This window comes from Mastigoproctus giganteus, chromosome 4 (assembly GCF_048544385.1).
Source record: "Mastigoproctus giganteus isolate SK-2022 chromosome 4, ASM4854438v1, whole genome shotgun sequence".
Taxonomy (NCBI): domain Eukaryota; kingdom Metazoa; phylum Arthropoda; class Arachnida; order Uropygi; family Thelyphonidae; genus Mastigoproctus; species Mastigoproctus giganteus.
In genome coordinates this window covers 26,661,382-26,689,237 of record NC_143578.1, presented here as the reverse complement: position 1 = coordinate 26,689,237, position 27,856 = coordinate 26,661,382, and the positions used below count along the sequence as shown (strand labels likewise).

At 35.1% G+C, this 27,856-nt stretch overlaps 2 protein-coding genes across 4 annotated transcripts in view; both read right to left on the bottom strand.

Moving 5' to 3' along the window:
• Atg18a (Autophagy-related 18a) overlaps positions 1-27,856 on the bottom strand; it is a 541,369-nt gene that overhangs the window by 210,045 nt on the left and 303,468 nt on the right. The gene's annotated exons all lie outside the window — the stretch shown is intronic.
• LOC150086488 (multiple inositol polyphosphate phosphatase 1-like) overlaps positions 10,645-27,856 on the bottom strand; it is a 76,722-nt gene continuing 59,510 nt past the window's right edge. The window contains exons 8-9 of the mRNA XM_090371430.1: positions 13,968-14,172; positions 10,645-11,200 (exon numbers count right to left, since the gene is read on the bottom strand). Of these exons, the coding sequence (XP_090227556.1) occupies positions 10,837-11,200; positions 13,968-14,172 (569 nt within the window). The 3' untranslated portion in view covers positions 10,645-10,836. The remainder of the gene's footprint in view (positions 11,201-13,967; positions 14,173-27,856) is intronic.

Below are 27,856 nucleotides of genomic sequence, written 5' to 3'. Positions count from 1 at the left end.
TAACCTCGTTGAAAAATAAAGATGCTTCACAAAATAGTAGTACCATGAAGAAGCTGTTTAGTAAAATTCAGTACTTTATTGAACAGTAACAAATGACCAATTAATGGCAATACTGAAATGTAGAAATTATACAGTTACCTACTTCAAGTTACAGGCAGATTTCTTGACAATTAAAAGTTTCTGTTAGAAACACATCCAACTATGATAGATGTGTTTCTGACTACAGTAAAACCTCATAAATCCAGCATTCAAAAATCAGGCACTTTTTAAATATACAAAATTGTTTTCCGAAGGCAGTTCGCCACACATGAACAGAGAGGAAATAGACACCTATAAAATAAACAGACTTCAGTTATAGCTCAGACACAGCATGGTTTTGTTAAGGGGAAGTCTTGCCTGACCAACTTGATTGGATACTATGATGCAGTCACAAAAGAACTGGATGCAGGGAATAACTTTGATATTATATACTTGGATCTTAGAAAGGCTTTTGATACTGTTGCCCATGGAAGACTGCTACACAAATTGGAGCAGTGTGACATTGGAGGCAAATTGCTGCTATGGATAAAGGGGTGGTTGAGGGGGAGAAGACAGAGAGTGGTAATCAATGGACACTGCTCATCGTGGACTAATGTTATTAGTGGAGTTCCTCAGGGCTCAGTGTTGGGTCCATTATTGTTTTCTGTATTTATAAATGATATTGATGATGGTATATCAAGCTTAATGTCCAAGTTTGCAGATGATACAAAGGTTGGCAGGGTCGTCAAGGACACTACTGACACTATGCTGCTGCTGCAACAGGATCTGGAAAGGTTGAGCAGATGGGCTGAGAGGTGGCAAATGAAGTTTAACATTGACAAATGTAAAGTACTACATATGGGAAACAGCAACCCCAGAGCAACGTATCAACTCTGTGGTACTACACTGACAGTGGTAGAGAATGAAAGGGACTTGGGGGTGGTTGTGCAGGCAGATATGAAGTTCTCTGAGCAGTGCAGACGGGCTGCAAGAGTAGCTCATGGAGTATTGTCAATGATATACAGGAATTTTTCCAGCAGGGATAGGGAGGTGATTGTTCCATTGTATAAGGCAATGGTCAGGCCACACCTAGAGTACTGTATACAGGTCTGGAGGCCTCATTTCAAGAAGGATGTAGAGCTGCTGGAACGAGTACAGAGAAGGGCAACAAGATTAGTGAATGGAACAAAGGGGTGCTCTTACGAAGAAAGGCTTAAATTTTGCAAATTACAGTGTCTGGAGACTAGGCACCAGCGAGGTGATCTGATAGAGGTGTATAAAGCCTTGAATGGTTTAAGCATGCTCAATGCTGATGGGATTCTTCCTCTAGCTCAGAAAAATCACCTGCGAGGGCATAAATTCAAATTGAGGAAAGACAGATGTAGGATAGACGTGCGGAAATTTGCCTTTAGCCAGCGGGTGGTTGGTTGGTGGAACAGACTTCCATCCCTTGTGGTGGAGGTTGATAGCCTAAATAAGTTTAAGGCTCAGCTGGACAGGTATTTTGAACGAACTGAGGGGTGAAGTGGAAGTGGGTTTTTTTTTTTTTTTGGCTGATGCTGCATAAGCTTGCTTTCTTGCATCAAATGCCTCTACTAATGCTAATGCTATACATATACTGTACTTTCTTATACGTTCATCGTTACTGCAATATCGTGTCTGCAATTCTGCCCAGACACGATAGGAGGGAGTATTGATGAGAGCCTTGTCGATCAATTCGGCCCTGGAAAGAATGTGCAAGGCTCAAGGGGTAGAATTTTTTTCAGCCTGGACTGTACTTGTTAACAGGAGAGACTACTTCTACAGGGATGGGATACACTTAAATAGAAAGGGTGCAAGAATATTTGCTGATGCTATCGAGGCAGTGTTAGGTACGTCGGAAAACTGCTAGCTTGGGGGGACTAATAGTTTAACAGTAGCCGTAGGCAGAGGTGAAGGTGATTCTTGCACAACTTCTATTAGAATAAGAAGCGACCTGGAGCGAGGGATGTTGGGGGTTTCAGGGACGGGTGGCAGTCATTGTGAAACAGGTGGGTATATGGGATGTGTTAGGGTAACTAAGAATAGGAGTAGGAGCATGTATGCTTGCATGTATACCAATGCTAGAAGTATAGTAAATAAATTTGATGAATTTGAAGTGTTGGTCAAGACATCAAAGGCGGATATTGTTGGGATAGCAGAGACGTGGTGTCACACAGATATAAGGAATGCTGAACTGGAATTTGGGGAGTACAATGTGTACAGAAAGGGAGGAGGTGTTATGCTGTTAATTAAGAAAAATAAAATCAAAAGAAGTGCATCCAGTTGATATAGATGAACGGTGCACTGCTGAGTCAGTTTGGTGTGACATAAGCACTGCGAAAGCAAAAATAAGAGTAGGAGTGTGTTATAGGCCTAATGACTCGAATGAGTACAATGAACAATTGTACAAAGAAATAGTGGGCTAGTAAATCGGAATGTCTTATAATGGGGGATTTTAACTTCCGAGATATTGACTGGAACTTGTGGGTTGGTCACTCACACACTAGTCAGACTTTTGTGGATTTATTGGATGATTGTTTTCTGCAGCAACATGTTTGAGAGGCAACAAGAGCAAGTAATACTCTTGATCTGGTTATCAGCAGTGATCATTCGTGTATTAAGAATTTGCAGATAAAGGAACCACTAGGTGGCGATCACAGTGTACTGATGTGGGATTTACTTAAAGATTTAATTACCATCAGGGGTGAAGGAAAGGGTTTTTGCTTCCGTAAAGGTAAGTACAGTGGTCTCAGAAAGTTTTTAAATTCTGTACAGTGGGATCAACTGACGATGTTACCAACAGTAAGTGGGAAGCATTCAAGGAATTAATCGTGGATGCTACTAAAAGTTTCATACCTATTAAGAAATATTGTTCAAGGTTTAGGCCTAAATGGTTATCTAATGAACTAATGAGACGTGACAGGGAAGAAAAATGCATGGGATGCATATAAATTATCAAGCGACTCAGAAGCCTATGGCAGATATAAGCTAGTCTGTAATCAGGTCACAAAGGAGGTTAGGCAGGCGAAGGCAGATTACGAGAAATCCTTGGCAAAAGATGCTAAGAAAAACAGAAAGGATTTCTTTACTTATATAAACTGTAAAAGGAAGGGGATGAATCTGATTGGTCCACTTGACATCGATGGTTCGACTGTTGATGATCCTGCTCAGATAGCAAACAAACTGAATGAGTATTTTGCATCTACATTCACACATGAGGAATTATTAAGGTTTAAAAATGGCAGAAGGTTATCAAATTGTAGCAGGATACTTAAGATTTTGTAATAACTGAAAGCAAAGTGGAGGAGAAATTGTTGAAGTTAAACATAAGAAAAGCACCTGTGGTGGATGGGATCTATCCAGTTATATTAAAGGAGGCGGCAAAGCAACTAAGCAAACCCTTAGCCATAATTATGAGAGCGTCCTTGGACTCGGGAGGTTCCCACGGACTGGAGATGTGCAAATGTATCCCCAATTAACAAAGGGGGATCGAAGGGTGACACGAGTAATTATAGACCAGTTTAACTTCTGTTCCGGGTAAAATAATGGAGTCACTGGTTAAAGATGCATTGCAGGATCATCTAGACAAGACTGCAGCAATAATTCAGACACAGCATGAGTTTGTTAAGGGAAAGTCTTGTCTGACAAATTTTATAGGATATTATGATGTGGTTACAAAGGAACTGAATGCAAAAAATAAATTTGATATCCTATATTTGGATTTCAGGAAAGCTTTTGACACTGTTGCGCATGGAAGAATATTGTACAAATTAGAGCAGAATGGTATTAAGGGTAAGTTGCTACAATGGATAAAAGGATGGTTAAGTGGGAGAAGACAGAGGGTGGTAAACAATGGGTGCTGCTCTTCTTGGACTAATGTTATTAGTGGAGTCCCACAGGGTTCGATGTTAGGTCCACTGTTGTTTTGTATATTTATCAATGATATTGATGAAGGTATATCAGGCTTAATGTCGAAGTTTGCAGATGATACAAAGGTTGGCAGGGTTGTTAATGACAGGAATGGCAGTGTGCTACTGCAACAGGATCTAGATAATTTGGGCAGATGGGCTAAGAAGTGGCAACTGAAGTTTAACCTTGACAAATGCAAAGTACTGCATATGGGTAGAAGTAACCCGAGAGAAACGTACCAACTGTGTGGTACTACACTTAAGGTGGTAGAAAATGAAAAAAGACCTGGGAGTAATTGTGCAGTCAGATATGAAGTTCTCTGAGCAATGCAGACAGGCTGCCAGGGCAGGTCATGGGGTTTTGTCAATGATATATAGGAATTTTGCTAGCAGGGAAAAGGTGATTATCCCTCTGTATAAGGCAATGGTCAGGCCACACCTTGAGTACTGCGTACAGGTCTGGAGGCCTAATTTTAGGAAGCGTGTACAGAGAAGGGCAGCAAAATTGTTGAGGGGAACAAAGGGATCCTCTTACCAAAGAGGTTTAAGTTCTGCAAATTGCAGTATCTGGAATCGGATCACCGTGCAGTTGCACCTGCGCTGTGATCCGATTGAGGTGTATAAGGTTGAGCACGCTGAATTCTGATGGGATCCTTCCGCTTGTTCAAATTACGAACCTAAGGGGGCATAAATTGAAATTAAGAAAAGACAGATGTAGATTAGATGTGCAGAAATTTGCCTTTAGACAGCAGGTGGTTAATTGCTTTAACAAACTTCCATCTGTCGTGGAAGTTGATAGGTTGAATAAATTTAAGGAGGCACTGGACAGGCATTTGGAGGGAATGGTGTGTTTTTTTTTTTTTTTTTGGCTGATGCTGCATAAGCTCATACACTTGCTTTTTTGCATCAAATGCCACTACTACTACTGTATATTTGCAACAATAAAATTAAAATCATTCAATCTGCAAGGCATTCACTACTGTTCATGGCAATATTTAGTAAAGCAGTAGTATGCATTATTATTATTTTTTTTTTTTTATGCAATTAGGACTATTTCACTGCCAAAACCAAAATCTTATCACACCATTATAGCTCATAGCTGGAAACTATTGCTCTGAAGATTTTCGGGATCAGAGCTACTGAATAACCAATAAAAATATTCAATTGTGATTTTTTGCCAACAATATTTTTAGATTATTTATTAGTAAAAAGCATACTTATTTATTATGCAATTGAAAACTCCCAAATTCACTTTGTTAGAATTAAAATTTTCTCCAATTAAATAATTTATTATAAAAAAATAAATTTTCTGTTTATACTCCAGGACGACCACATGGTCAGAGGAGTTCACAAGGTAGACAGAATACAGCAAGTCCCCGACTTACGTACGCCCAAGTTAAGTAACTTCGGACTTACGTAAATTTTTTCACTCTGTTTTATTTTTTTTTTTTTTTAGGATTTTAAAATGAAAAAAAATAAATAAATAAAATAAGCAATCAATAATGATGATCACAGCATGCACAAGTGTGATACGGAGTAACAAGCTTACAAATAGGAATGAAGAGATGTTTCTTAAAATTTGTTTTTTTTTTATATATGATTGAAGATTTCAGTGAAGGGGACACACATTTCACCATAATAACGTAAAACCCACAGAATTCCAGCTATCGGTATCATCGCAAATGCAATGAGATTGAGTTTACTACCCGTTTGTAATGAATTGCACTAACAGAAAAGCCCAATAAACCAGAAACTGAAAATTGCCTTTATTGTTTTATGGAAATGTGTTTCAGTAAAATGTAAGATTGCGTAAAGTGATAATAGTGTGTGTGTTTTTGACTTAACCCTCTGAAGTTCTTTACAGAAAATTTAATTTTGACCGTTATCATGGTGCCGACTAAGAGAATAAGTGGCATCGGTACTAGTAAATCTACCAAGAAAAGGAAAGCGATTGGGTTGGATCAGAAAATTAAAATAATAAGGATGTATGAAAATGGTGAAACATTAACAAGTACTGCATGGAATTTATATTTTTCAGTATCAACAGTGAACACAATAATAAGGACAAAGACAGAATACAAGAATCTGTGAAGAGATTGGCACCAATGAAGTGAACTATAATAACCAAGGCTTACAAAATACATATCAGTTTTTACAGTACAATGATGTGTTTTTTCTTCCTTTTATGTTTTCACTTAATCTTACAGCTGTCCCCAGATGAAGATTTTAATTGAACTAATTAAAAATATGTAATTATTTTTCTATATATATAACTAATATATAAAAAATGTATAACTAATTAATTGAAAAATATATAACTATTTTTCTTCATTCTTCTAAGGATATGTGGTTTTTGTAATTTTGGCATATCAGGGATATTGTAGCAATATTTTATTAGTCATTCCCGAGTTATATAAAATTCGACTTATGCAAGAAGTCCTGGAATGTATGTTGGGGGCTTACTGTACAATAAACAGCACTGTATTTAGCAGTATCGGGCTTGAACCCCCAGTCACTAAAGGCATGCGTACTTATGCACCCTCACATCTGACTACTCGGCTACGGTGGCCTTATGCTACAGCTCACTCAAGCTTGCCAAATATAGAATACATACATAATACAAATTACTCATGAATATTTAAACTGCATATAAAAAATCCGGAATGTGCTGTCCCGTGAATGCTGGATTTATGAAATTCTACTGTATGATAACAAATATTATTACATATAATATAACAAACTCTTTTAATTGAAGAAATGTGATACAAAATTACATTTTGCTTTCTGTCATTACTTTTTGAGTACCATCAGATCAAAATCCTTCCATCTAGTTCATTACTGAGTAAATGCATAAAAGTAAATGCATATTTCAAAATGCACCTACTTTGATGTAAACCTTTAGTTAAACAAGAAAAAATTAAACAATCTATAGTGAACAGAAAATAAATATAAACTAGAATGTGTCATCTTGTGGAACTCTTAAATTTTATTCATTCCATTTAGTATGAAGGCTGTGGTTTCATTTTTCCTTTTAAGCATAATGATTTATACAAAAGTACTGGAATATAAATATTTAAAATAGTCAATATCTGGCACTACAAATAATAAACAAACTTAATTTTTAAAAATATCTGAAAGACAAATCTTTTACCATTGAGATCAAGTTTATAAGAATTAACTTGATCTTATAACAGTAACATGTAAACTATACTTTTAATATTATTAAAAATTATAATTATAAAAAAAATAATACAAATTTTAAAAGAGACATTAACGACTCCTGCTGATAAGATGAAAATCTCTGAAGTATTCCAAAAAGGTGTGAATTGAGAATGACAGATTTGCAAAGTGGGTGTATAATGCACTGAAAAAATGCAAAAAGAAAAATCCAGAATGATAGCCAAGTTTGGTTATTATAATCAAATGAACACTGAGCTGCCTGTTTTAATAGCTGTTTATGCAAGTGAGCTTAGCATCCACACTCCTTTTTGCAGTTAGACTTATTTTATTTTTAACAGTGTCTTGGGTATTGATGCTTTATGCACAACTTATTTAGAGCAACATAAACTAACATGTACTAAAGAAAATGAATGAGGTAGATACCATATTATTTGATTTATGTAAATAAAGAAATCAAAATAAATTGTACTTTTTTTGCAAAAATAATGTTCTCTACAGAGTACTAAGTTTCTAATGTCACATTAGCTGCTTCATTCATAAGTTTTTTTTATAACCTGTACGATATATTGTTCCTAAATTTTTATTTTTTATTTTTTTCATTTATACCTTTACAGAAATGTAGCGATTTTGAGTCCAGAATAATTTTCAGTGACTAATTTTGGACAAATGAAAGTGAGAAGTAACCAAATCTTGCATTTAAACATGGGTATGTGTTTTTCCTTTTTGAAATTTAATCAGTACAGCCAATTAGTTTCAGTCTTCCTATACCTAAAATATACTGGTTTACCTATGAGAAAATTATGACGGTTGTAAATATGTATGTGGGAGATTTTGATTGAAGGGGGGGGAGTAATGAAAGTTTTAAATGAATTTGTTTCATACCTATTCAATTTTGCATATTTCTGAATGATTATCTTAAATCCAATTTGGTATGGCACATTCGCACCTTCCCCCTCCCCTCAAAAAAAAAAAAAAAGTGGATGATGTGGTCTGCGAGATGGTGAATATTCTTCCAAGTGGGGGCAGGTACTCAAATCAAAGAAAACAGTTCACTTGCTTGTTGGAAAGAAAGAAAAAAAAAAAAAAAAAAAGTAATCTAATTTAACTTAGTGCAACTTGAATAGATTTTCAATTGCAAAAACGAATTTTAATATTAATTGGAGAATAATGTTTATATATTAAAAACGAAAGCTTTTTATGCATTAATACAGCAGGCTCTCGATTTACCGGAATCAGATTAACCGGGACACTTCAAGACTCCAAATAAAAAAAATTAAAAAATAAAAAAATAAAAAAACCAGGAATCATGAAATTCAAGTAATAACTAGAATAGGTATAAAAAGACAGAACACAACAATCGATGCATGCAGTGCAAGGCATCTGTTGCACTGCAAAAGGACAAATTTTGTTTTGTTATTTATGTTGGAATTTTTAGTAACTTTTTTTCCTTTTTTTTTTTTTGTTTAGAAATCACAAAAATGATGGGCAAACGCGAGTTGTGCTTTCAATTAAATAAAAACTTGAAATTATTCAAAAGTTTGAAAATGATGCATCCGTTACATCTCTAAAGAACCATTATAATGTTGGTGACCAAACCATACGCGACAATGTAAAAAATAAAGGGAAGCATCGTATTGGATACGCGAGTAGTGCGTGGTAAGTTTTTTCGTTTTTTATCTATCGGCATACTTTTTACTTAGGTTGCTGAACATTTTTCGATACAGTAACTCCCCAACTTATGTAGCTTCAGACTTATATACGTTATATTTTTTTATATGACTGAAGATTTCAGTGAAGGGGGGACATATTTCACCACAACGTAAAAACCCACAGAATTCCAGCTATTGGTATTATCGCAAATGCAATAAGATCGAGTTTACTACCCGTTTATAAAGAATTTCACTAACAGAAAAGCCCACTAACCCAGAAAGTGCAAATTGCTTTTATTGTTTTATGGCACCTTCAGAAATGTACTTTAGTAAAATGTGAGCTCACATGGGGTGATAATAGAGTTTTTGCCTTAACCCTCTGAAGTTCTTTTCAGAAAATTTAATTTTGCTTGTTATCATGGTGCCGACTAAGAGAATAAGTGACAGCAATACTAGTAAAGCTATCAAGAAAAGGAAAGTGATCGAGTTGGATCAGAAAATTAAAATAATAAGGATGTGTGAAAATAGCCAACATTAACAAGTTTTGCACGGAATTCAGATTTGTCAGTGGCAATGGTGAACACAATCATAAAGGAAAAAGAGAGAATACCAGGAGTGGTGAAGCGATCGGCACCAATGAAGTCAACTATATAATAACCTAGTTTTTGCAGTATAATAACATGTTTTTTTTTTCTTCCTTTTATGTTTTCTTTTCTTATCTGCCACTCTGGCTACTTCACTGCTGTCTCCAGATAGAGTTTTTAATTGAACTAATTAAAAATATATAACTAGTTTTCTTCATTCTTCTGAGGATATGTGGTTTTTGTAATTTTGGCATATCAGGGATATAGTACCAATATTTTATTAGTCATTTCCGAGTTACATAAAACTCGATTTACGTAAGAAGTAAACGTATCTCTTACATATGTCGGAGACACTGTATTTTTGAATTAACCAGGAAATCAATTATCCGGGATTTTTTTTTTTTTTTTACCATCTATCCCAGAAAACCAAGAATCTATAGTATATGCAAAGTTGCGATAAGTTACATTTACTGTCATATATTTCTAAAAGTGTGCTTTATTAAAATTTTAGAGTTACGGTATTACTTATAATATGCTTTCAAAACAATGATCTTTGAACAAATAATTTTACTTTTGTAGTATGCGTTTTGTTATTTTATCTATTTATTACGATTTTAAAGTTGATATTTAAGTAATATAAATTAGAAATTGCTGCTGCTATATATTAGAAAAGTGCAGCAGAATTTACTTGAACAAATAACAGTTCTTTTGAACTAATTTCAGCAACATTTGCCAGAATGAAATTTTGGTTCAATAAAACAACTAATGCACTCCTTGATAAGTTTGATGTAATGGGATTTTATTGTACTTGGGGGGAAAGAACAATATTTTTCTTCATATCACACTATACCTCAGTGACAAAAACTGCAATACAGATTAAAATAAAATAAAAAAATCCATATATGTCAATCCTCAGAAAATAATCACATAATCCAATATTATGCAAAATTTATGAACACAGCAGGTCATAACATAAACATACGAAACTAGTTTCTCATCTTTGGTTTTCTTCAAACACAAGTATAGAAATAAACTGAATATCAAATCAGATTGAAAGATAAAACTGTCTTGCTCCCAAAATAAAGTTGCAATGTAATGTGAATGATTATCTTGCTAAATAATTAATCATTCACATTAATTCTCTACTTAGGTACTTAACAGCTGTAAAGGGAACACAATAAATGGCTTGTTGTTATAAGATTAAATAAAGAGTAAAAAATTAAAATTTTATTTTTTATTATTTTTTTATATCCATTTATATTTTTGGGCCACAAAAAAAAAAAAGGTACCGAGAAGAACTGGTCTCTATCTATATAGAGTTTGAGAAACTCTGGTCTATGTTAACACAAAGAGACATTATCCAGTGTTATATTAAAAATAAGTTTTGTAAAGAAAAGAGTATCCTGAAATCAAACATCTTTACAATTTAGTTGAAGGCGTTCTCACTTTTTGTTTAAAAATTTTTCCATATAAAAATCAATTATTTTTAGCACAACACACTTTTTTTAAATCACAATCTTTAGCTATTGGGCTGTACACTTCAAAAAACGTATTAGCTGCACAAAGCTCACTTTCACAACCTCCCAGCACAACTTGTTTCTCATTAGCAAATGCAATTATTTTATAATTTCCTGAGCAATCAAGCAACACAATGGCTAGGTTTGCATTAAAAGGACATATTTTACTGGACCTCCACTTACGTCCACTCTGCTTGCACATGTCGTCGGACAAGAGTGGCTCACTGTCTTTGAAAAGCTGAAAGCGTGAAAATAATTTTTTAATGGCTCCTGCATGAGAAAAGTGTAATACAGCAGAGAAATATGGTTGTGTAGCAGCTCTCCTATAAAATTAAAAAAAAAAATAGTAAGGTTGTATAAATTATGTTTATTTAGATAATTACAATATTTCTAAAATAATGTAAATTCTATCTATAGTAATAATTTCCATTATATCCTATGGTTTCTTGTATCCTGCACAATTGCAGGATACAAGGAACCACAGGATATGAGGGGGCATGTAAGTCACTACAGAAAAGATTAACCATTGAAGTCGCTTTGAAAAGAAAGTAGCAGCAACCAGGATGAAAGGAAGAGAAACCAGAGACCAGCCTGGGAAAGAAGGCTGTAGCAGAAGATAGGCCAAGTGACCCAATACAAAGGGGGTAAGTAACAGAAGTAAGAAGTTGATCAGAAAAGTGAAGGTCACCCTCAAGAAAGACAATGTCCACAGCAAACAGAGACTTATAATCAGAGGATCAAAGAATACCTTGATACCCTCAAACAGAACTCCTGACACTCAGCAAGTGACTTGGTTGTTACAGGGAGAGTACCCAAAAGAAAACAGACAACAGGATATTTGATGAAAACCAGAGAGTCTTCTACAGGAATATCAGACAAGAGGAGAAGGAAGGCAATAGGCCCCCAGCCAGACGGCACTCAAGGAGTACTGGGGCAACCTGTGGAGCAGCAAAGTTAGCCATAATGGCAGTGCCACCAGATAGATCTAGCACTGAATAAAGGATATACAAATGACAGAATGGGAGATTTGGGAGGAAGTCCCACAACTGGTGAACTCCAGGAATAGATAACATCCACAACTGCTGGTACAAGTTCAGCTGCACACACAGCAGAGCAATTCACCCAGCTAATAAGGTGCCCTGACACAATACCAGAGTCTCTGACTCAAGGAATCAGATAAGTGATTCCTTGAGGAATCACAAAGGACACCACAAAACCAGTGAAATAGAGACCTAATACCTGTTTCCCAACAATGTACAACATCCTGGCCAGCTGCATAGCCAAGACGATATCAGGCCACTCAGAGAGCCAGCACATCATGGCACAGTAGCAGAAGGGATGTAAGTAGATGCACAAAGGATAGAAGGAGCAACTGACCACTGACACGGCAGTTATGGAGCAAGCCTACAGGAAGCACTGCAACCTACACACAGCCTATGTAGACTACTGCAAGACTTTTGACTCTATGCTCCCAGCTGGTTGATAGAGACTGAAAGTCTACAAAGTCAACTTGACACTGACACTCTTCCTAGAAGCAACCATGGTGAAATGGAGGACCACCAAGAAAATCATGACCAGACTGATCGCCATCAGAAGAAGAATTTTCCAGGAAGATGCCCTGAGCCCACTGTGGTTCTGTCTAGCACAACCCACTATCTGCATACTCAACAACAGCAAGTACAGATACACCCTAAAAGGGAGGAAGAACCTGCACTCTCTCTCTCTCACCCGATGGACATAAATGAGATCACTGTGGTAACTGAAAAATCAACTCAGCAGCTGCTCTGGATCACCAAAGAGTTGAACACTGACATCAGGATGCAATTTGGCCTAGCAAATGCAAGAGCTGTGGATTGCATCAGAGAAATCATTTTGCCCGAACACAGCCAAAGATCAGAGAAGAGATTGAAGCCACGACAGAGCGAGAGACCTACAAATATATGGGGATGATGTAGGCTCAACAGCTAAAAGGAGATCAAGGCCTGCCTCACTGACATTATGTTTTTTCCACATAATCCTATTGATTTTGTTTTTGAGGTGGAGATCTTCATCTCATATTTTTTGCCTATTTTATTCAGTTCATTAACTGCTATCTGTAGTTCATCATCTGATTTTTCAATTATAACTTGAAAAAACAAATAATAAACATAAAATTCAGAGACAGCATTTTAACCTTAAAACATCACATAAGTTTTGCTCCCTTGCATTCCATACCATAGCAAAAATGCTAAAAGCATATACATAATAAAGCAAATCTGGGCATATTTCTAATTATGAAGAATGCAATACAAAAGTTTGTCAAATGTTTGACAAACTATTATGTCAAATGCCCTACATTATTGGAAAATAAAAAAACATGAAGGACACACAGAAATTAAGAAAAGGTAATTGTAGCCTAGATTTACGAAATTGCATTTAGTCAAAGCAATGAGTAAACTACATGCCACACTGTTTCATAAAACCGAATGATCCACTTTTTATTAAAATAAGCTTATATGTATATAATGCAAGGGTTTTATGGGCAGCAAAACAACAGTGGATAAAAAGCATAAATTCAAAAATCTAGCAGAAAATCATATTAGCATTTCATTTTCATTATCGTGACTTTACCTGATCAAACTACATTTGGACTTTATTTGATTAAAACTACAATAAAAAGGAGGAGGATTTCTTTACACAAATAATTTTTTCAATTTTTAAAGAGGCTGCTATATTAATCCATTGTCACAGGGCAGAAAATAAGTATCAATAACTACTTTTAAGTTGAAAGGTTCTTTGGTGGGTGTCATTTAATTGCATTTCAAAAAGCATAATTACTTCTCTTTTTAAAAACCCACAATATCTTCTAACCTCTAAGTAGGAATACAGAAATCAAATACAGAAAACATTATAAAGCTGAGGAGCTCCATAAATTTAAATATTCTGTTTAATGCGTAAGCACTTCACCATCATGGTGAAGTGAGTATAATTATTAGTAACAGTTAATCCAAATCAAATGCAATGCAGATCAAGTAACACACAACTGCAGTCAACAATATAGTGGTGTGTGTTACTGACTGCAGTTTGAGAGAGAATCAACATATAACTTACCTCATACTATCTACTATAAAATTAACAACAGGACATGCTTGTTCATAATTCCTAGGATTTGCATAGGCATCTTTATAATAGTCATCTAAATCATCTGCAAATTCAAGGACCTTAAGCTCATCAGTGCTGAACACTGCACACCATGGACTTTCTTCAAACAATGCATATTCAAATCGACAGGTTCTGTACATGAGATTTACATCACCTAGCAGACAATAATGCAAAACACAGTTGATAGTTAAAAAGTAATTTATCAAAAGTTTTAGTTAAAACACAATTTTTTTTGCAATGTTCTTAATAACAACCAAAATAACGTTGGTATATACAGTCGGACCTCTATATATTGAAATCGATCATTCCCTTTGAAAAAATCATTAAACAGAAATGTTATAAAGAAATATGACCTTTTCAGCAATGAAAAATACTGTAAATTCAGAAATCTAGTAAAAGATGGGAAATATCTCTGAAATAAATGGGAATGAATAAATTTTCTGGCGCCTCCATAGCCAGGCGGGCAGGAGCAGCAATGCGTAGCACACGCTTCTTGATTAGACTGGGGTTCGAGCCCGTGCCCACCAAATACGGAGGATGCGGAAAGGTCAGGGAATGACCACCACATATTCCCAGAGAAATATAGCCTTAGTTGCTAATGCTAAAAAACCAAATAACAACAATAAATTTTCTAACATTTTAAAAGAATTAATTTCTTAATACATACATATTAAGAAATGATTACTTACATGATGCACACAATATATTAGTACACTTTTAAGAATTATGTCAAAATTTGTTTATTTTTTGTTGTACACTGGATTTTACTGTACGTTGTTCATAAAAATGTTTGCATTAGTTTAAACACTCAGATATATTTTCTTCCCACTGAAGGCCTCGACACAAAGTTTCAAATATTGCCAACATTTCTTGTTTGGAAGGTTTAATATTGCTATTGGTCTCAATTCCCTTTGTTGCTCTCATTTTCATCCACCTTATCGTTGATATCGTCACTAGTTCTTTTAATAAGCTCCAAAATGTTGGAGTCACTTGAATATTCAACTACTATGATATCATTATCAACTAAAAATTCGTCAAGAACAATTTCTCTACTGATCAAACCTTGTTTGGAACTCTTTCCAAGATTGCTCAATGTTTTGTAGTAGTTCATCCCTCTCACTGCTGTTAATTAGCATTTGCTAAAATGCTTTTGCTATAGATTCTTTAGGTGGGTCGGTTTCTATTCTCAGTATAATATTTTTCAGTATGCACCTTCGGTAGTGCATTTTCAAATTCTTGATAATGCCTTAATCCATTGGCTACTGCAGGTTAGGCGAGGTATTCAGGGGGAAGAAAACAAGCTTCACACTTGTAAGTCTCGAAATTACTGAATGAAAGTTAGTGGGGCAGCTGTCGACAATCAATGCGAATTTTCTGTTTTCCTTTGTCATCTATTGAAATTTAACATCCACTCTTCAAAATTTTCACTTGTCATCCAAGCTTTTATAGTTCTAGTTATAGTCCAACTCTAATGATTTTACTCCTTTGAAATGTTGGGGTTGTTTACTTTTGCCTATTACCAAAAGCTTCAGTTTTCATTACCAGCCATATTTGCACCAACCAAGACTGTAATTCTCTTCCTATTATTTTTACCACCTAAACATTTAAAAAATAAACCTGTTTCATCAACGTTAAATATGTTTTTGGGCTCGTAGTTCTCCATAATTTTTTCAAAACTCTTTCTTTCCAATGGGTTTAGTCTTCTTTGATTGCAACTTCACTTTCATCAGTAATAACTTTTTCGAGTAAGCCATTGCACTCTAAATTTATCCAGCCAACCAGAATTAGCTTGGAATGTTTTATGACCCAGAAAAGATGCGTACTCCATAGCCTTTTCTTTCATTAATTGCCTTATATTGGCACGTTTTGATCTGGAATCAACTTCATCCACTTAAAAACTGCTTCATATATACCTTCACACAGGCATAATTTTGCACACTTCCGACTGGGTTCCTTTCCTCAAAGAGTTTGAGAATCAAAACATGGTTTTTCAATTGACACACTACTGGCAGGGATATCAAATTTTAAAGCGATTTCTTTTTTTCCAATGCCCCGATCTACACTATTAAGCACTTCCATTTTTTCACACTACACTCAAGGATTTCCTCTTAGACACTCTAGGGTTACTTGCACAGCATCTAAAAAAATCTGATTTAGGGATTACTTTTACCTACCATGTGAACAGAGACAGGTGAAATTTAATAAAAGTGTGGATAACTCATTTCTTCGAAACAACAGAAGAATTTCCGGGATAAAGGAAAATCACTCTCTTCTAATTCTCTAATAGGATGCTTACAGCAGAAAGCAGGTTGACCAGAGCCAATGTCTGCATCGGGAATATGCCTTAATCTTTGCCAATGCTTGGGGACACACAGCAGTTGATCAGTGTGACTTCTCAGTAGTATTTACTTCTTCATTTTAGCCATTGCTGACCCACTCGCCACTGCTGGGCAAAGGCCTCTTCCAAACCCTTCCATCTTACATACCAACGTAACGTACCAACTGTGTGGTACTACACTTAGGGAAGTGGAAAGTGAAAATGACCTGGGGTAATTGTGCAGTCAAATATGAAGTTCGCTGAGCAGTGCAGATGGGCTGTCAGGGCAGGTCATGGAGTCTTATCAATGATATATAGGAATTTTGCTGACAGGGAGATGATTATCCCGTTGTACAAGGCAATGGTCAGGCCACACCTAGAGTACTGTGTACAGGTCTGGAGGTCTCATTTTAGGAAGGATGTAGAGTTGCTAGAACAAGTACAAAGAAGGGCAACAAGATTGGTGAGGGGAACAAAGGGGTGCTCTTACCAAGAAAGGCTTAAGTTCTGCAAATTGCAGTTGGAGAGTAGGCACTTGCGAGGTAATCTGATTGAGGTGTATAAGGCCTTGAATGGGTTGAGCAAGCTGAATGCTCATGGGATTCCTCCTCTTGCTCAGATTAAGAACCTGAGGGGGTATAGGTTCAAACTGAGGAAAGACAGTTGTAGCATAGATGTACGGAAATTTTCCTTTAGCCAGCAGTTGGTTGATTGGTGGAACAGACTTCCATCTTTTGTTGTGAAAGTTGATAGCCTAAATAAATTTAAAGCTGACTGGACAGGAATTTGGAACAAATGGAGGGGTGAAATGGGAGATTTTTTTTTGGCTCATGCTGCATAAGCTTGCTTTCTTGCATCGTATGCTTCTACTAATGCTAATCTTTTTCTGTCCTGTGCTGTGGTTAGCCAGTTTCCTCCTGCAGGGTTTTACGGGCAACACTAAATTGTAAATGTTTTAGCTCTTAAAAGCTAAAGGGATTAATTCTTAATCCTTTTAGCTCTTAATTCATGCTTTCTACTGCATCAGCTTTATTGCCTAACGGCCAGAGGTGTGAACAATGTGCACCTAGGTCTCTTGAAATCAGTTCATTATATGGAAATTTTCTTCATTATACGGAAACTATTTTCAATGTAATCACCAAAGGGAATTCAAAAATGTTTGCTACATAGAAAAATATGCTATATGGAAGTTCGTTAAAGAGAGGTCCAACTGTATTATGTATATACTGGAATACCTTGCATAGCGCGGTTTCGAACAGCACGGGTTTCGCTATAGCGCAGTTTACGAATTGAAAAAAATTAATGTGTTACGCACCAATACATTTGATATGTATGTATGTATTATAATGCCAGCATGTAGGCCAATGCGTTATGGATTCAAGGCCACGCTGACTGTTGTCGCAACTCCCTGCTGGCATTCATACATTAGTAACAGTCTAGATTCTGAGCAGTGAGGTTCACTGTGTGTAAGCTGTACAAATATTTTTCGCTGTATATTTTTATTAAAGATTATTTTTTTAAAAACATTACACCTTTATACGCAAATATGAGTGGAAAGAAGAAATGTAAAGGCGCTGAGAGTTCTTCTAGATCCAAACATTGAACGAGGTATCGAACGAAAGTAAGGCAGGTATTGCAAAATGACATTCGATGTTATAAAGAGATGTATGCAGGTAAAAAGAAGAAAAAAACTGTGCAAACTAAGCTGATCAGTTATTTTTCAAAATAACTGATCAGCTTACTTTGCAGTACATACTTCACTTATATTCTTTTGGTGTGTACATACTGCAATAAAAATAATTTGTACTGTACTTACTAGTATTTTTCATTTTTATCATTTTAATTTCTTTTTTTGCAAGAACTTCATGTTTAGTACTAGTAAGTACAGTACAATAATTTGTACTGTACTTACTAGTACAGTACAAATTATTAGTAAGTACACTAGTAAGTACAGTACAATAATTTGTACTGTACTTACTAGTATTTTTCATTTTTATCATTTTAATTTCTTTTTTTGCAAGAACTTCGTGTGCATCGATTTAGGGTAAACAAACACCTATATATTTTTGCAACTCGATCCATATAATCAAATTGTCGAAACGCATTACATTAAAATACATACTAATAATACCTCGATCAGCATGGTTTTGCATATTTTTTTTTTGGCATGAATTAACCACGCTATGCGAGGTATTCCTGTATATATATATATATATATATATACACAGTAATACCCCGAAGTTACGCGATAGGTGGGTCCGACGAAAATCGCATAAGTTGAATTCGCGTAAGTCGGGGTACAACTTTGCATATAAATACATATAAATTTTGCTTAATTGGGACCAAGGACTAACAAAAACACTAGTTTAGAAGAAAAATATTAATAAAATTGCAGTTCTTTATACATATTAATACAAAATATGTATTAAAAAGACAAATGACTTACGTTAAAAAGTTATTTCGATGTCGATGGCTTCATAAAATCTAACAAATTCGTCTGACGACACAGCGCGTTCTTTTTTTCACGCAGAATTTCTTCGTAGCAAGCTAATAATTTTTTTATTCCTTGCTTTGTAGCTATAACGTGTTCTTCGTTGGAGTCTATGTTTTCTAAAATTTTTAAGCCCTTTACAATTGAGCCCTTTTCAATTTTCAACCTGTCAAGTTTGCAATTGTCATGTGCTTTTCGCCGTTGCTTCATTTAGGCCTGTAGCACGTGCAATATCACATGGTCTTTCATTTCGCTCAAAGCGTTTCACAATTTCATATTTTTTCTCTATCGACAGAGGCGGACTGGCCATAAGCCTTACCGGGGAAACCCCGGTGGGCCAGTGTGATTTTGGCCATAAACCATAGTATGAGGCCACTATAAATTTTCCCGGGTAAGAATTTTTGACCCATCCGCCTCTGTTTATCGATAATTGCTTTTCTTTTTCTCTCTGAATCTGCATGTCTTCACCAGGACGCTTCCTTTTCACACCTTTTAATTAAGTATTTTACTCATTTTTAGGGAATAAAGCACAATTACAAAACGAGGAGGCACGCTTGATACGCATAAACAAAGCTGCGCGCATGTAGCAACTGAATAAACAACACCATAAAGGCAGAGATACGCTATTAACACCTCACATTTCTAGGGGTTACTACCATAAAACAATAAAAATCCAGTTGCGTTTCTGCTAGTGAAATCTGTTATAAACTGGTAGTAAACTCGATCTAATTGCATTTGCGATTATACCGATAGCTGGAATTGTGTTGGTTTTTACGTTATTATGGTGAAATGTGTTTCCCCTTCACTGATATAAAAAACATAAAAGCAGCAAAGTTGAATTTTGTTCATCTTTCGCTCTCATTCTCCGCCGTCGCACCGTATATCAATAACATGAAAAACGACCTTGAAGATAGTGGGCAGCAGCGTTGCCAAACGAAAAAATCAAGAACCGCGTAACTCCGAGTTCGCGTAAGTCGGGGTATTACTGTACATATAAAGTTCTGAAATAGTGATTCTTGTAATGATATCCAACATGTTATCTTTGTGCATTTAAAAAACAACAAAAAAACAATAGTCAATAATGAACTAATCAGATCTTATTTAGTAGTGAAGAATCATTCTACTGTATATAATTTTCAGCACAGAGTGATATCTAGCCTGAAAATTATGTGCACATGCTCTCTGTAAACAAAAATAAAAACTTTCTACGTGGTCCTATCAAGCAATAGCTGGAAATGGAAACAATGTGTGTGTGTGTGTGTGTGTGTGTGAGAGAGAGAGTGAGAGAGAGAGAGGGGGAGGGAGGGAGATGCAAGATTTACAATATTTTTCAGATAAATAATGTTTTAATATTACAATATAATACTTCTGTATTGAAATAGGATCTCCCTAAGTGCTCCCAACGTACACACTACCTTCCCAATAAATATTTATTAACAATGTCTGATCATTTATTTTTTAGAAGCATTTTTATTTTAAACTGCAGTTTATTAATTTATTAGTTCATGAGTAGTAAACATTTACTGACTGCAGATCAGAATTATTAATTGCAGATTTATATATTTTTTTATTTTTTTAAATCTGAAAATCAGATAAAATCCTCCCATGCACCTTTCCCCAACAATATTCTCTACCTGCTTATATTGTATTTTATGCTTTCATTTTGATATACTATGAATTACAACACATTAAATTCTTGTTTGGAATTTAATAGACACCAAGTGTGCAAAAGCATCTACTTTTCTTCTAGACACCTCCCATTTCCAATGTTACCAGCTGAATGTGACAAAAATACAGATTTTCATATTGCATCTGCAGACACTATGTGAGCGTTGGAGTTTCAATCTGGGTGCTCAATGACCTCGAAAATTCACACAAAAAATACAATAAAAACTTCATTATTATTGGTGTCCATTTACTTTCATTTGATATTTTTTTAATTCAGTTTAGCAAATAATAATTAAGAAGCCACCATTTTTAATTCAGTAAAAGAAGCTACATATGAATTTTTTATAATTAAAACAGCACGGTTAAATAGACTCCACAATGAATACCCTTGTTACAATTAAGGTGCAAGTGAGTGAAATTAAAGCTTATGGCCAACTGACAAAAAAAAAAAAAAAACCCAGATAATTCTTATTAATGGTTACCTGGAATTCAGTTAGGGAAAATCATACACATAAATATATAAATAAAAGTTCACTGAGGAATGTCTGTCTAAGGAACTAATGGCCCGTGTGGATATGAATCTATACCCTATATACAATATGTACAACCACTACAGCAATTGACACACCCAACTCCATCTCGAATATTTTTTTATCAGAATAATCCCGTGCATCTCGTGTAAGGCAGGAATCTTTCCACTTTATATATTGGATTCCCCAACAACAAAAGTGCGGAGCATCTCTTGTTATATAGAACAGGAAAACCCTATATAATTTTTATATAAATCAGCTAATTAGTTTATAAAACCACTAGTTAATTATTAGCGGTGCTTTTTTTGGGATGGTACGCACCGGTACGGCATACCGGCACCTTTATTAACAGTGACATTTGGATGCAGTGCACTCTGAAATTTGTAATATTCCGTAAAATTTTTTCACATGTTTACCTACTATTCAAATAAGTTTAAAATTATTTAACTAAATTTGCATTTTTCACTGCCTATTGTTAAGAAATTTTCTATATAAAACTGTATAACCATTTTTACGATTCTAAATTACTCAGTCGGATCTCTGTTTAACGAAGTCCTTTTATAGCGAATTATTTTGAATTCCCCTTGAAAGTTACATTTAAAATTCTTTCCGTTGAGCGAAGAAAATATTCATATAGTGAACGGATTAGGAAAGAATTAACTTGGTATGCACTGTTCACATTTCTGGCCGAAGTGCGTTATCCACATTTTTCCTATCTCTGTTTACAGGTCACAGTACCTGAATATCCGAATGACACTGACAGTTTCAGTTAAAAAAAAAAAAAAAAAAAGAAAAGAAAAGAAAAATATCAAATTTAAGAACTAGTGACAATACCAAAGGAAAACAAGGACAACGAAGGTATTAAACCTTCTAAACATGAATTGTTGGCATTTGGTGAAAATAAAGTTAGAAAATTACAGTTAAATGAAAGAGATGCAATTCATGGATTTCTGGAATACCTAATTGAAAAGATGGTTTCGGAAGAACTGAAGCATTTGATGGATGCTCTGAGTACGATACCAATTTCATCGAGTGAAAGTGCATGAGGATTTTCACAAATGAATCTGATCACCAGCCCAACCAGAGCTTCGTTGATGACAAAAACAGTTTCTTCGCTACTGTTTCTTAAAATTGTAGGCCCACCACTGACCCGCTTCGATCCAGCAAAATATGTTGATTTGTGGCTGCTTCAGAAACATTATTCAGCAAGAGACACACAAAGAGGAAGAAAAGAAGTTGGCATAGGGTGTCGGGTGAAAACTTAATAAAAATTTGGAATATTCTACTTGTTACTTTATTTTTACTTATTATTTTTAGGGTCCGTAGTCTAACGAAGGGATTCTATCTCTGGAACCACTCAACCTACTTGAAATTTTGCATGGGTTTGTACATCATGTGGGCCAACATAACACCATACTGATCGTTGTTGACAAAAATTTGTCTGAGAAATGGGGGTAAAATGTGGGGGGACATAAAATGTCAGACAACCTATAGCTTATTATACACCATTGGAAAGAGCTCAACTAGTAGGTTTAAAATATAATTTTAAACCTAAAAATGGCGGTGCCAGACAGGAAAATATGAGTAATTTTCATGTCCCCCCCCTCTATTTCCATCGCTAATGGAGCTAAAAATTTAAAAATCACATTAGCTATGCATTATTCAATGCTTATCAAGGGAAAACTATTCTGATTGAAATGTATAATTTACTTTTTGTGTTAAAATTAAAAAAACAATTTTTTATTGCACTTCAATTCTTTGTACTAGGTAACTCTCCTTTTGGTGACAAAAAAGGTTGCTAAATAGTTAGTTAATATTTCTATAAAGGTCATTTATAAATTTTGTGATGAGAAGTATTTTTCAACAATTTTCAAAGCTGGAGTTTTCCCGGCAAGGAGGTACTCAGAGAGCCAGTGTTGAGGCACCAGTGGTGGGCAGGCACCTGCACAGAGTCTTGCATGGCTCTCACCTGCCAGTTGCTTTTCCCCGAGACTTGAATTACTTCTCCAGGAAGAAGTTGGGGTCGCTTCTCCCACCCTTGTCATTCACAATGGAGAGACTGAAACAGACAATGCTTTTGTTAGTTCTTCAGTTTTAGGCCAAGCTGGGGTACTAGAAACTTTTTTCACTTACTGTAAAGCTCTCTATTTGAGATACTACACTAACGACCATTCGTGACTATGGACCTTTCATCTTGAGTGCCCGGCACTCAGTAGTTGACTGATTTATTTACTTATTTTTTTATAATCTTGAATAATAAATTTATGCTTAATAAACTGTGTTAATATACTAAATTTGTTGTTCTTATTCCAAAAACATTACTACTAAAGTAACAATATCAGGAAAAAAAATTTTTAGAGTTCTTTTCATATCCTTTTAATTTTCAGTTTTTCCTGATAGTAAAGAATAAGTACCGGCACCTATTTTTTTTTTTTTTTTTTTTACAAAAAAAGCACTGATTATTAGTATAAGTGTGCAGTGTCAGTTTTTATCTGGCAGACAAATCATTGTCTGCCAGATAAGAACTGGCATATAATGAAGAGAAAATTTGGGAATAAACACAAACCACACAAGTTTGTTTCACAACTGCTGACAGCAGAGCAAAAGCAAAAGCAAATCTATGTAAATTCTAACTGATTTGAATGTATAATATAAACCAATAAAAATGTCTTATATCATTAGAGGCATCCCTATGTTTAAAAAGATTTTAAAAAGTGAAACACTAAAAAAAGCAAAAGATTTGAAGATGTGTAAAAAATTAAACACAAATGTGACAGGGCACCTCCAAAACTCAGTTTTTGGTGATTCCAAAAACTGAGTTTTGGAGGTGCTTTCAGTTCTGGAAGGAATGATAAAATAAGCATGTAATATGCTGAATGAGCCTACTTTGAAAGAGAATTAATTTCCCTTTCCTGTAAACACACCTTATTTTCACTGATTCAGTCTTTGTACTTGATGATCAGCCCCCTATAAAGAACTTACATAAATAACTGTATATATATATATATTCAAATAATATTCATATAATAATATATTCAAAGAATGTATATACTTGACTTTACTTTGTGTTAAATTAATTCCTAGTCTTTGGGCAACTCCATTGAACACCAAATGAAAGAATGAACCATTTTCAAATTTCAGAAGCTCTGGAACTGGTTCCTTCTTACCACCACAGTTTTTCTATTAAAAAAATTCATAAACAGAATGATTACTGTTTAAATTATTTTAAAAGTTACAATAATTAGCTTATTTAAAGTATTTTTATTCTGTAAATTCATATTTAATCTCGCATTCTATAAATCAATTATGCCTGTAGGTTACCATGTGAATTTTAAAAGATGGCAAACAATGCACTATTTAAAATATTTTAGCAATTTTCTGCTGCTATTTAACCCAGGATGGCAATAGGGCACCTCAGAAAATATGCATATGCACAGTTTGAACACATTGCATGTTTTAAAAATTTTAATTTTTTTAAAACTTAAAAATAGTAAGTACTGCAATCCATTAAAATAAAATGAAATATTGGCAATGTTCAAGTTGAATTAAAAAAAAAAAATTTTTTTTCAAAAATTATAAAGAAAATTAAAATGAGCACCAAGAGGTGGACTGGGCCAAAAATTCTTACCAGGGAAAACTTGTAGCGGCCTCTTACTAGTATTTATGGCCATATTGTGAGAACATGTGAGAGAGAGAGAGAGAGATACGGGGGAGATTACAAATAATTACAGTAATTATCAATAATTAATTTTTTAATGAATTTTAAATATAAATCACAATTAATTATTTTAATTAATTAATAATTAAACATAAATTAAACTAAATTTTACAGTTTTCGGGTCTAAGCTTATATAAATTCTCAAATACATGGGTGTTCCAATTAACGCAAATTAAGAGCTAAAGGATTCCATAATTCAGTGGTGTCAATAAAACCTACTGCCTCTCCCACATATTGTACTGAGAAGTCCCACTTGTCATAACCACACTACAGCAGCCACAGTCACATACAATATAAAGGCTTGATGTAACTGAGTGGTCAACAAGGTTTTTTTTTCCAACTAACTAGTACAACTATTTGTTATTATTAACTATACTTAGCAGTCACATGAAATGAAACCACAGTTCAAATCAAAATTCGTATGCTTTATCTACATTTGATTTTGATCATGGATGATCATGAAGAGACTATCTGTTTTCACTGAAGAAACTGCTGAGTAGGCACTAAAAGCTTGTGTTAATGTTCAACCTCCAGACAAATAATATTATCCCAGGTTCTGCCTAAGTTGCTAATACCTTTTCAAATTGTATAGTATCCCCTGAATAGGTAAATCCACTATACATTTAAAACTCAAAGAAATTGCTGGAACAACTATTCAGAAGCTTACTGATGTCAGATTTTTAAATTTTCAGTGAATGTATCTATTCAAGTGATGCTGTACAATTTAGAAAAGATATCAGCAAATTAGTGTATGAATTTTGAGTGATTTCAACCTTGCGAATCCTACAAAACTGTACTGCATCGATCAAATGGAGCTCAATTCTAGGGGTTAAAGGTAAACACAACAGTTATGTTTTTAAAACAGAAGTGAAATTCTTGACTGTTTGCTTAGACAAAATACATTATCCACAGTTCAGTATATATTCACTAACACAAACCACTCACCAGCTAATGAGAAGTCAGTAAGCTTAAAAATAGCTGTTCTGACACGCCTGGGATTTTTAAATATATAATAGATTCACCTATTCAGGTGGTGCTATGCAATTTAAAGAGATATTAGCGACTAGGCAATGTTAGGTGGGTCGGAAAACTGCTAGCTTGGGGGATTCACACACTAAAAGGTTAAAAGTAGCTGCAGGCAGAGGCGAAGGTGATTCTTGCACTACTTCTATTAGAATAAGCAGCGGCCTGGAGCAAGGGATGCTGGGAGTTTCAAAGACTGATGGCAGTCATCGTGAAACAGGTGGATATATGGGATGTATTAGGGTAACTAAGAATAAGAATAGGTGCATGTATACCAATGCTAGAAGTACAGTAAATAAATTTTATGAATTTGAAGTGTTGGTCAAGATATCAAAGGCGGATATTGTTGGGATATCAGAGACGTGGTGTCACACAGATATTAGGAATGCAGAATTGGAATTTGGGGAGTACAATGTGTACAGAAAGGATAGACAGGATAGGAAGGGAGGCGGTGTTATGCTGTTAATTAAGAAAAACATAAAATCAAAAGAAGTGCATCCAGTTGATATAGATGAACAGTGCACTGCTGAGTCAGTTTGGTGTGACATAAGCACTGAGAAAGCAAAAATACGAGTAGGAGTGGGTTATAGGCCTAATGACTCGAATGAGTACAATGAACAATTTTACAGAGAAATAGAGTGGGCTAGTAAATCAGAATATCTTATAATGGGGGATTTTAACTTCCCAGATATTGACTGGAACTTGTGGGTTGGTCACTCGCACACTAGTAAGACTTTTGTGGATTTATTGGATGACTGTTTTCTGCAGCAGCATGTTCGAGAGGCAACCAGAGAGGATAATACTCTTGATCTGGTTATCAGCAGTGATCATTTGTGTATTAAGAATTTGCAGATAAGGAACCACTAGGTAGCAGTGATCACAGTGTACTGATGTGGGATTTACTTAAAGATATAATTACCATCAGGGGTAAAGAAAAGGGTTTTTGCTTCCGTAAAGGTGAACACAGTGGTCTCAGAAAGTTTTTAAATTCTGTACAGTGGAATCAACTCATGATGTTACCAACATCAAATTCTAAGTAGGAAGCATTCAAGGAATTAATCGTGGAAGCTACCAAAAGTTTCATACCAACTAAGAAATATTCTTCAAGGTTTAGGCCTAAAAGGTTGTCAAATGAACTAATGAGACTCGTGGCAGAGAATAAAGATGCATATCTAACACAAACTAACAAAGTTATCAGGCAACACAGAAGCCTATGGCAGATATAAGCTAGTCTTTAATCAAGTCAAAAAGAAGGTTAGGCAGGCGAAGGCAGATTACGAGAAATCTTTGGCAAAGGATGCTAAGAAAAATAGCAAGGATTTCTTTACTTATATAAACTCTAAAACGAAGGGGATGGATCTGATTGGTCCAGTTGATATCGATGGTTCGACTGTTGATGATCCTGCTCAGATAGCAAACAAACTGAATGAGTATTTTGCATCTACATTCACATATGAGGAGTTATTAATGAAGGAAAATGCCAGAAGTTTATCAGATTGTAGCAGGGTGCTTAATGATTTTGTAATAACTGAGAACAAAGTGGAGTAGAAATTGTTGAAGTTAAACATAAGAAAGGCACCTGGGGTGGATGGGATTTATGCAGTTATATTAAAGGAGGCAGCAAAGGAAGTAAGAAAACTTAGCCATAATTATGAGAGCATCCTTGGATTCAGGGGAGGTCCCCCACAGACTGCAGATGTGCAAATGTATCCCCAATTCACAAAGGGGGATCGAAGGATGCCACGAGTAATTACAGACGAGTTAGTTTAACTTCTGTTCCGGGTAAAATAATGGATTCACTAGTTAAAGATGCATTGCAGGATCATCTAGACAAGACTGCAGCAATAATGCAGACACAGCATGGGTTTGTTAAAGGGAGGTCTTGTCTGGCCAATTTGATTGAGTACTATGATGTGGTCACAAAGGAACTGAATACCAAAAATAATTTTGATATCATATACTTGGATTTCAAGAAATCTTTTGACACTGTTGCGGATGGAAGACTACTGTACAAATTGGAGCAGAATCGTATTAACGGTAAGTTGCTACAATGGATAAAAGGATGGTTGAGTGGGAGAAGACAGAGGGTGG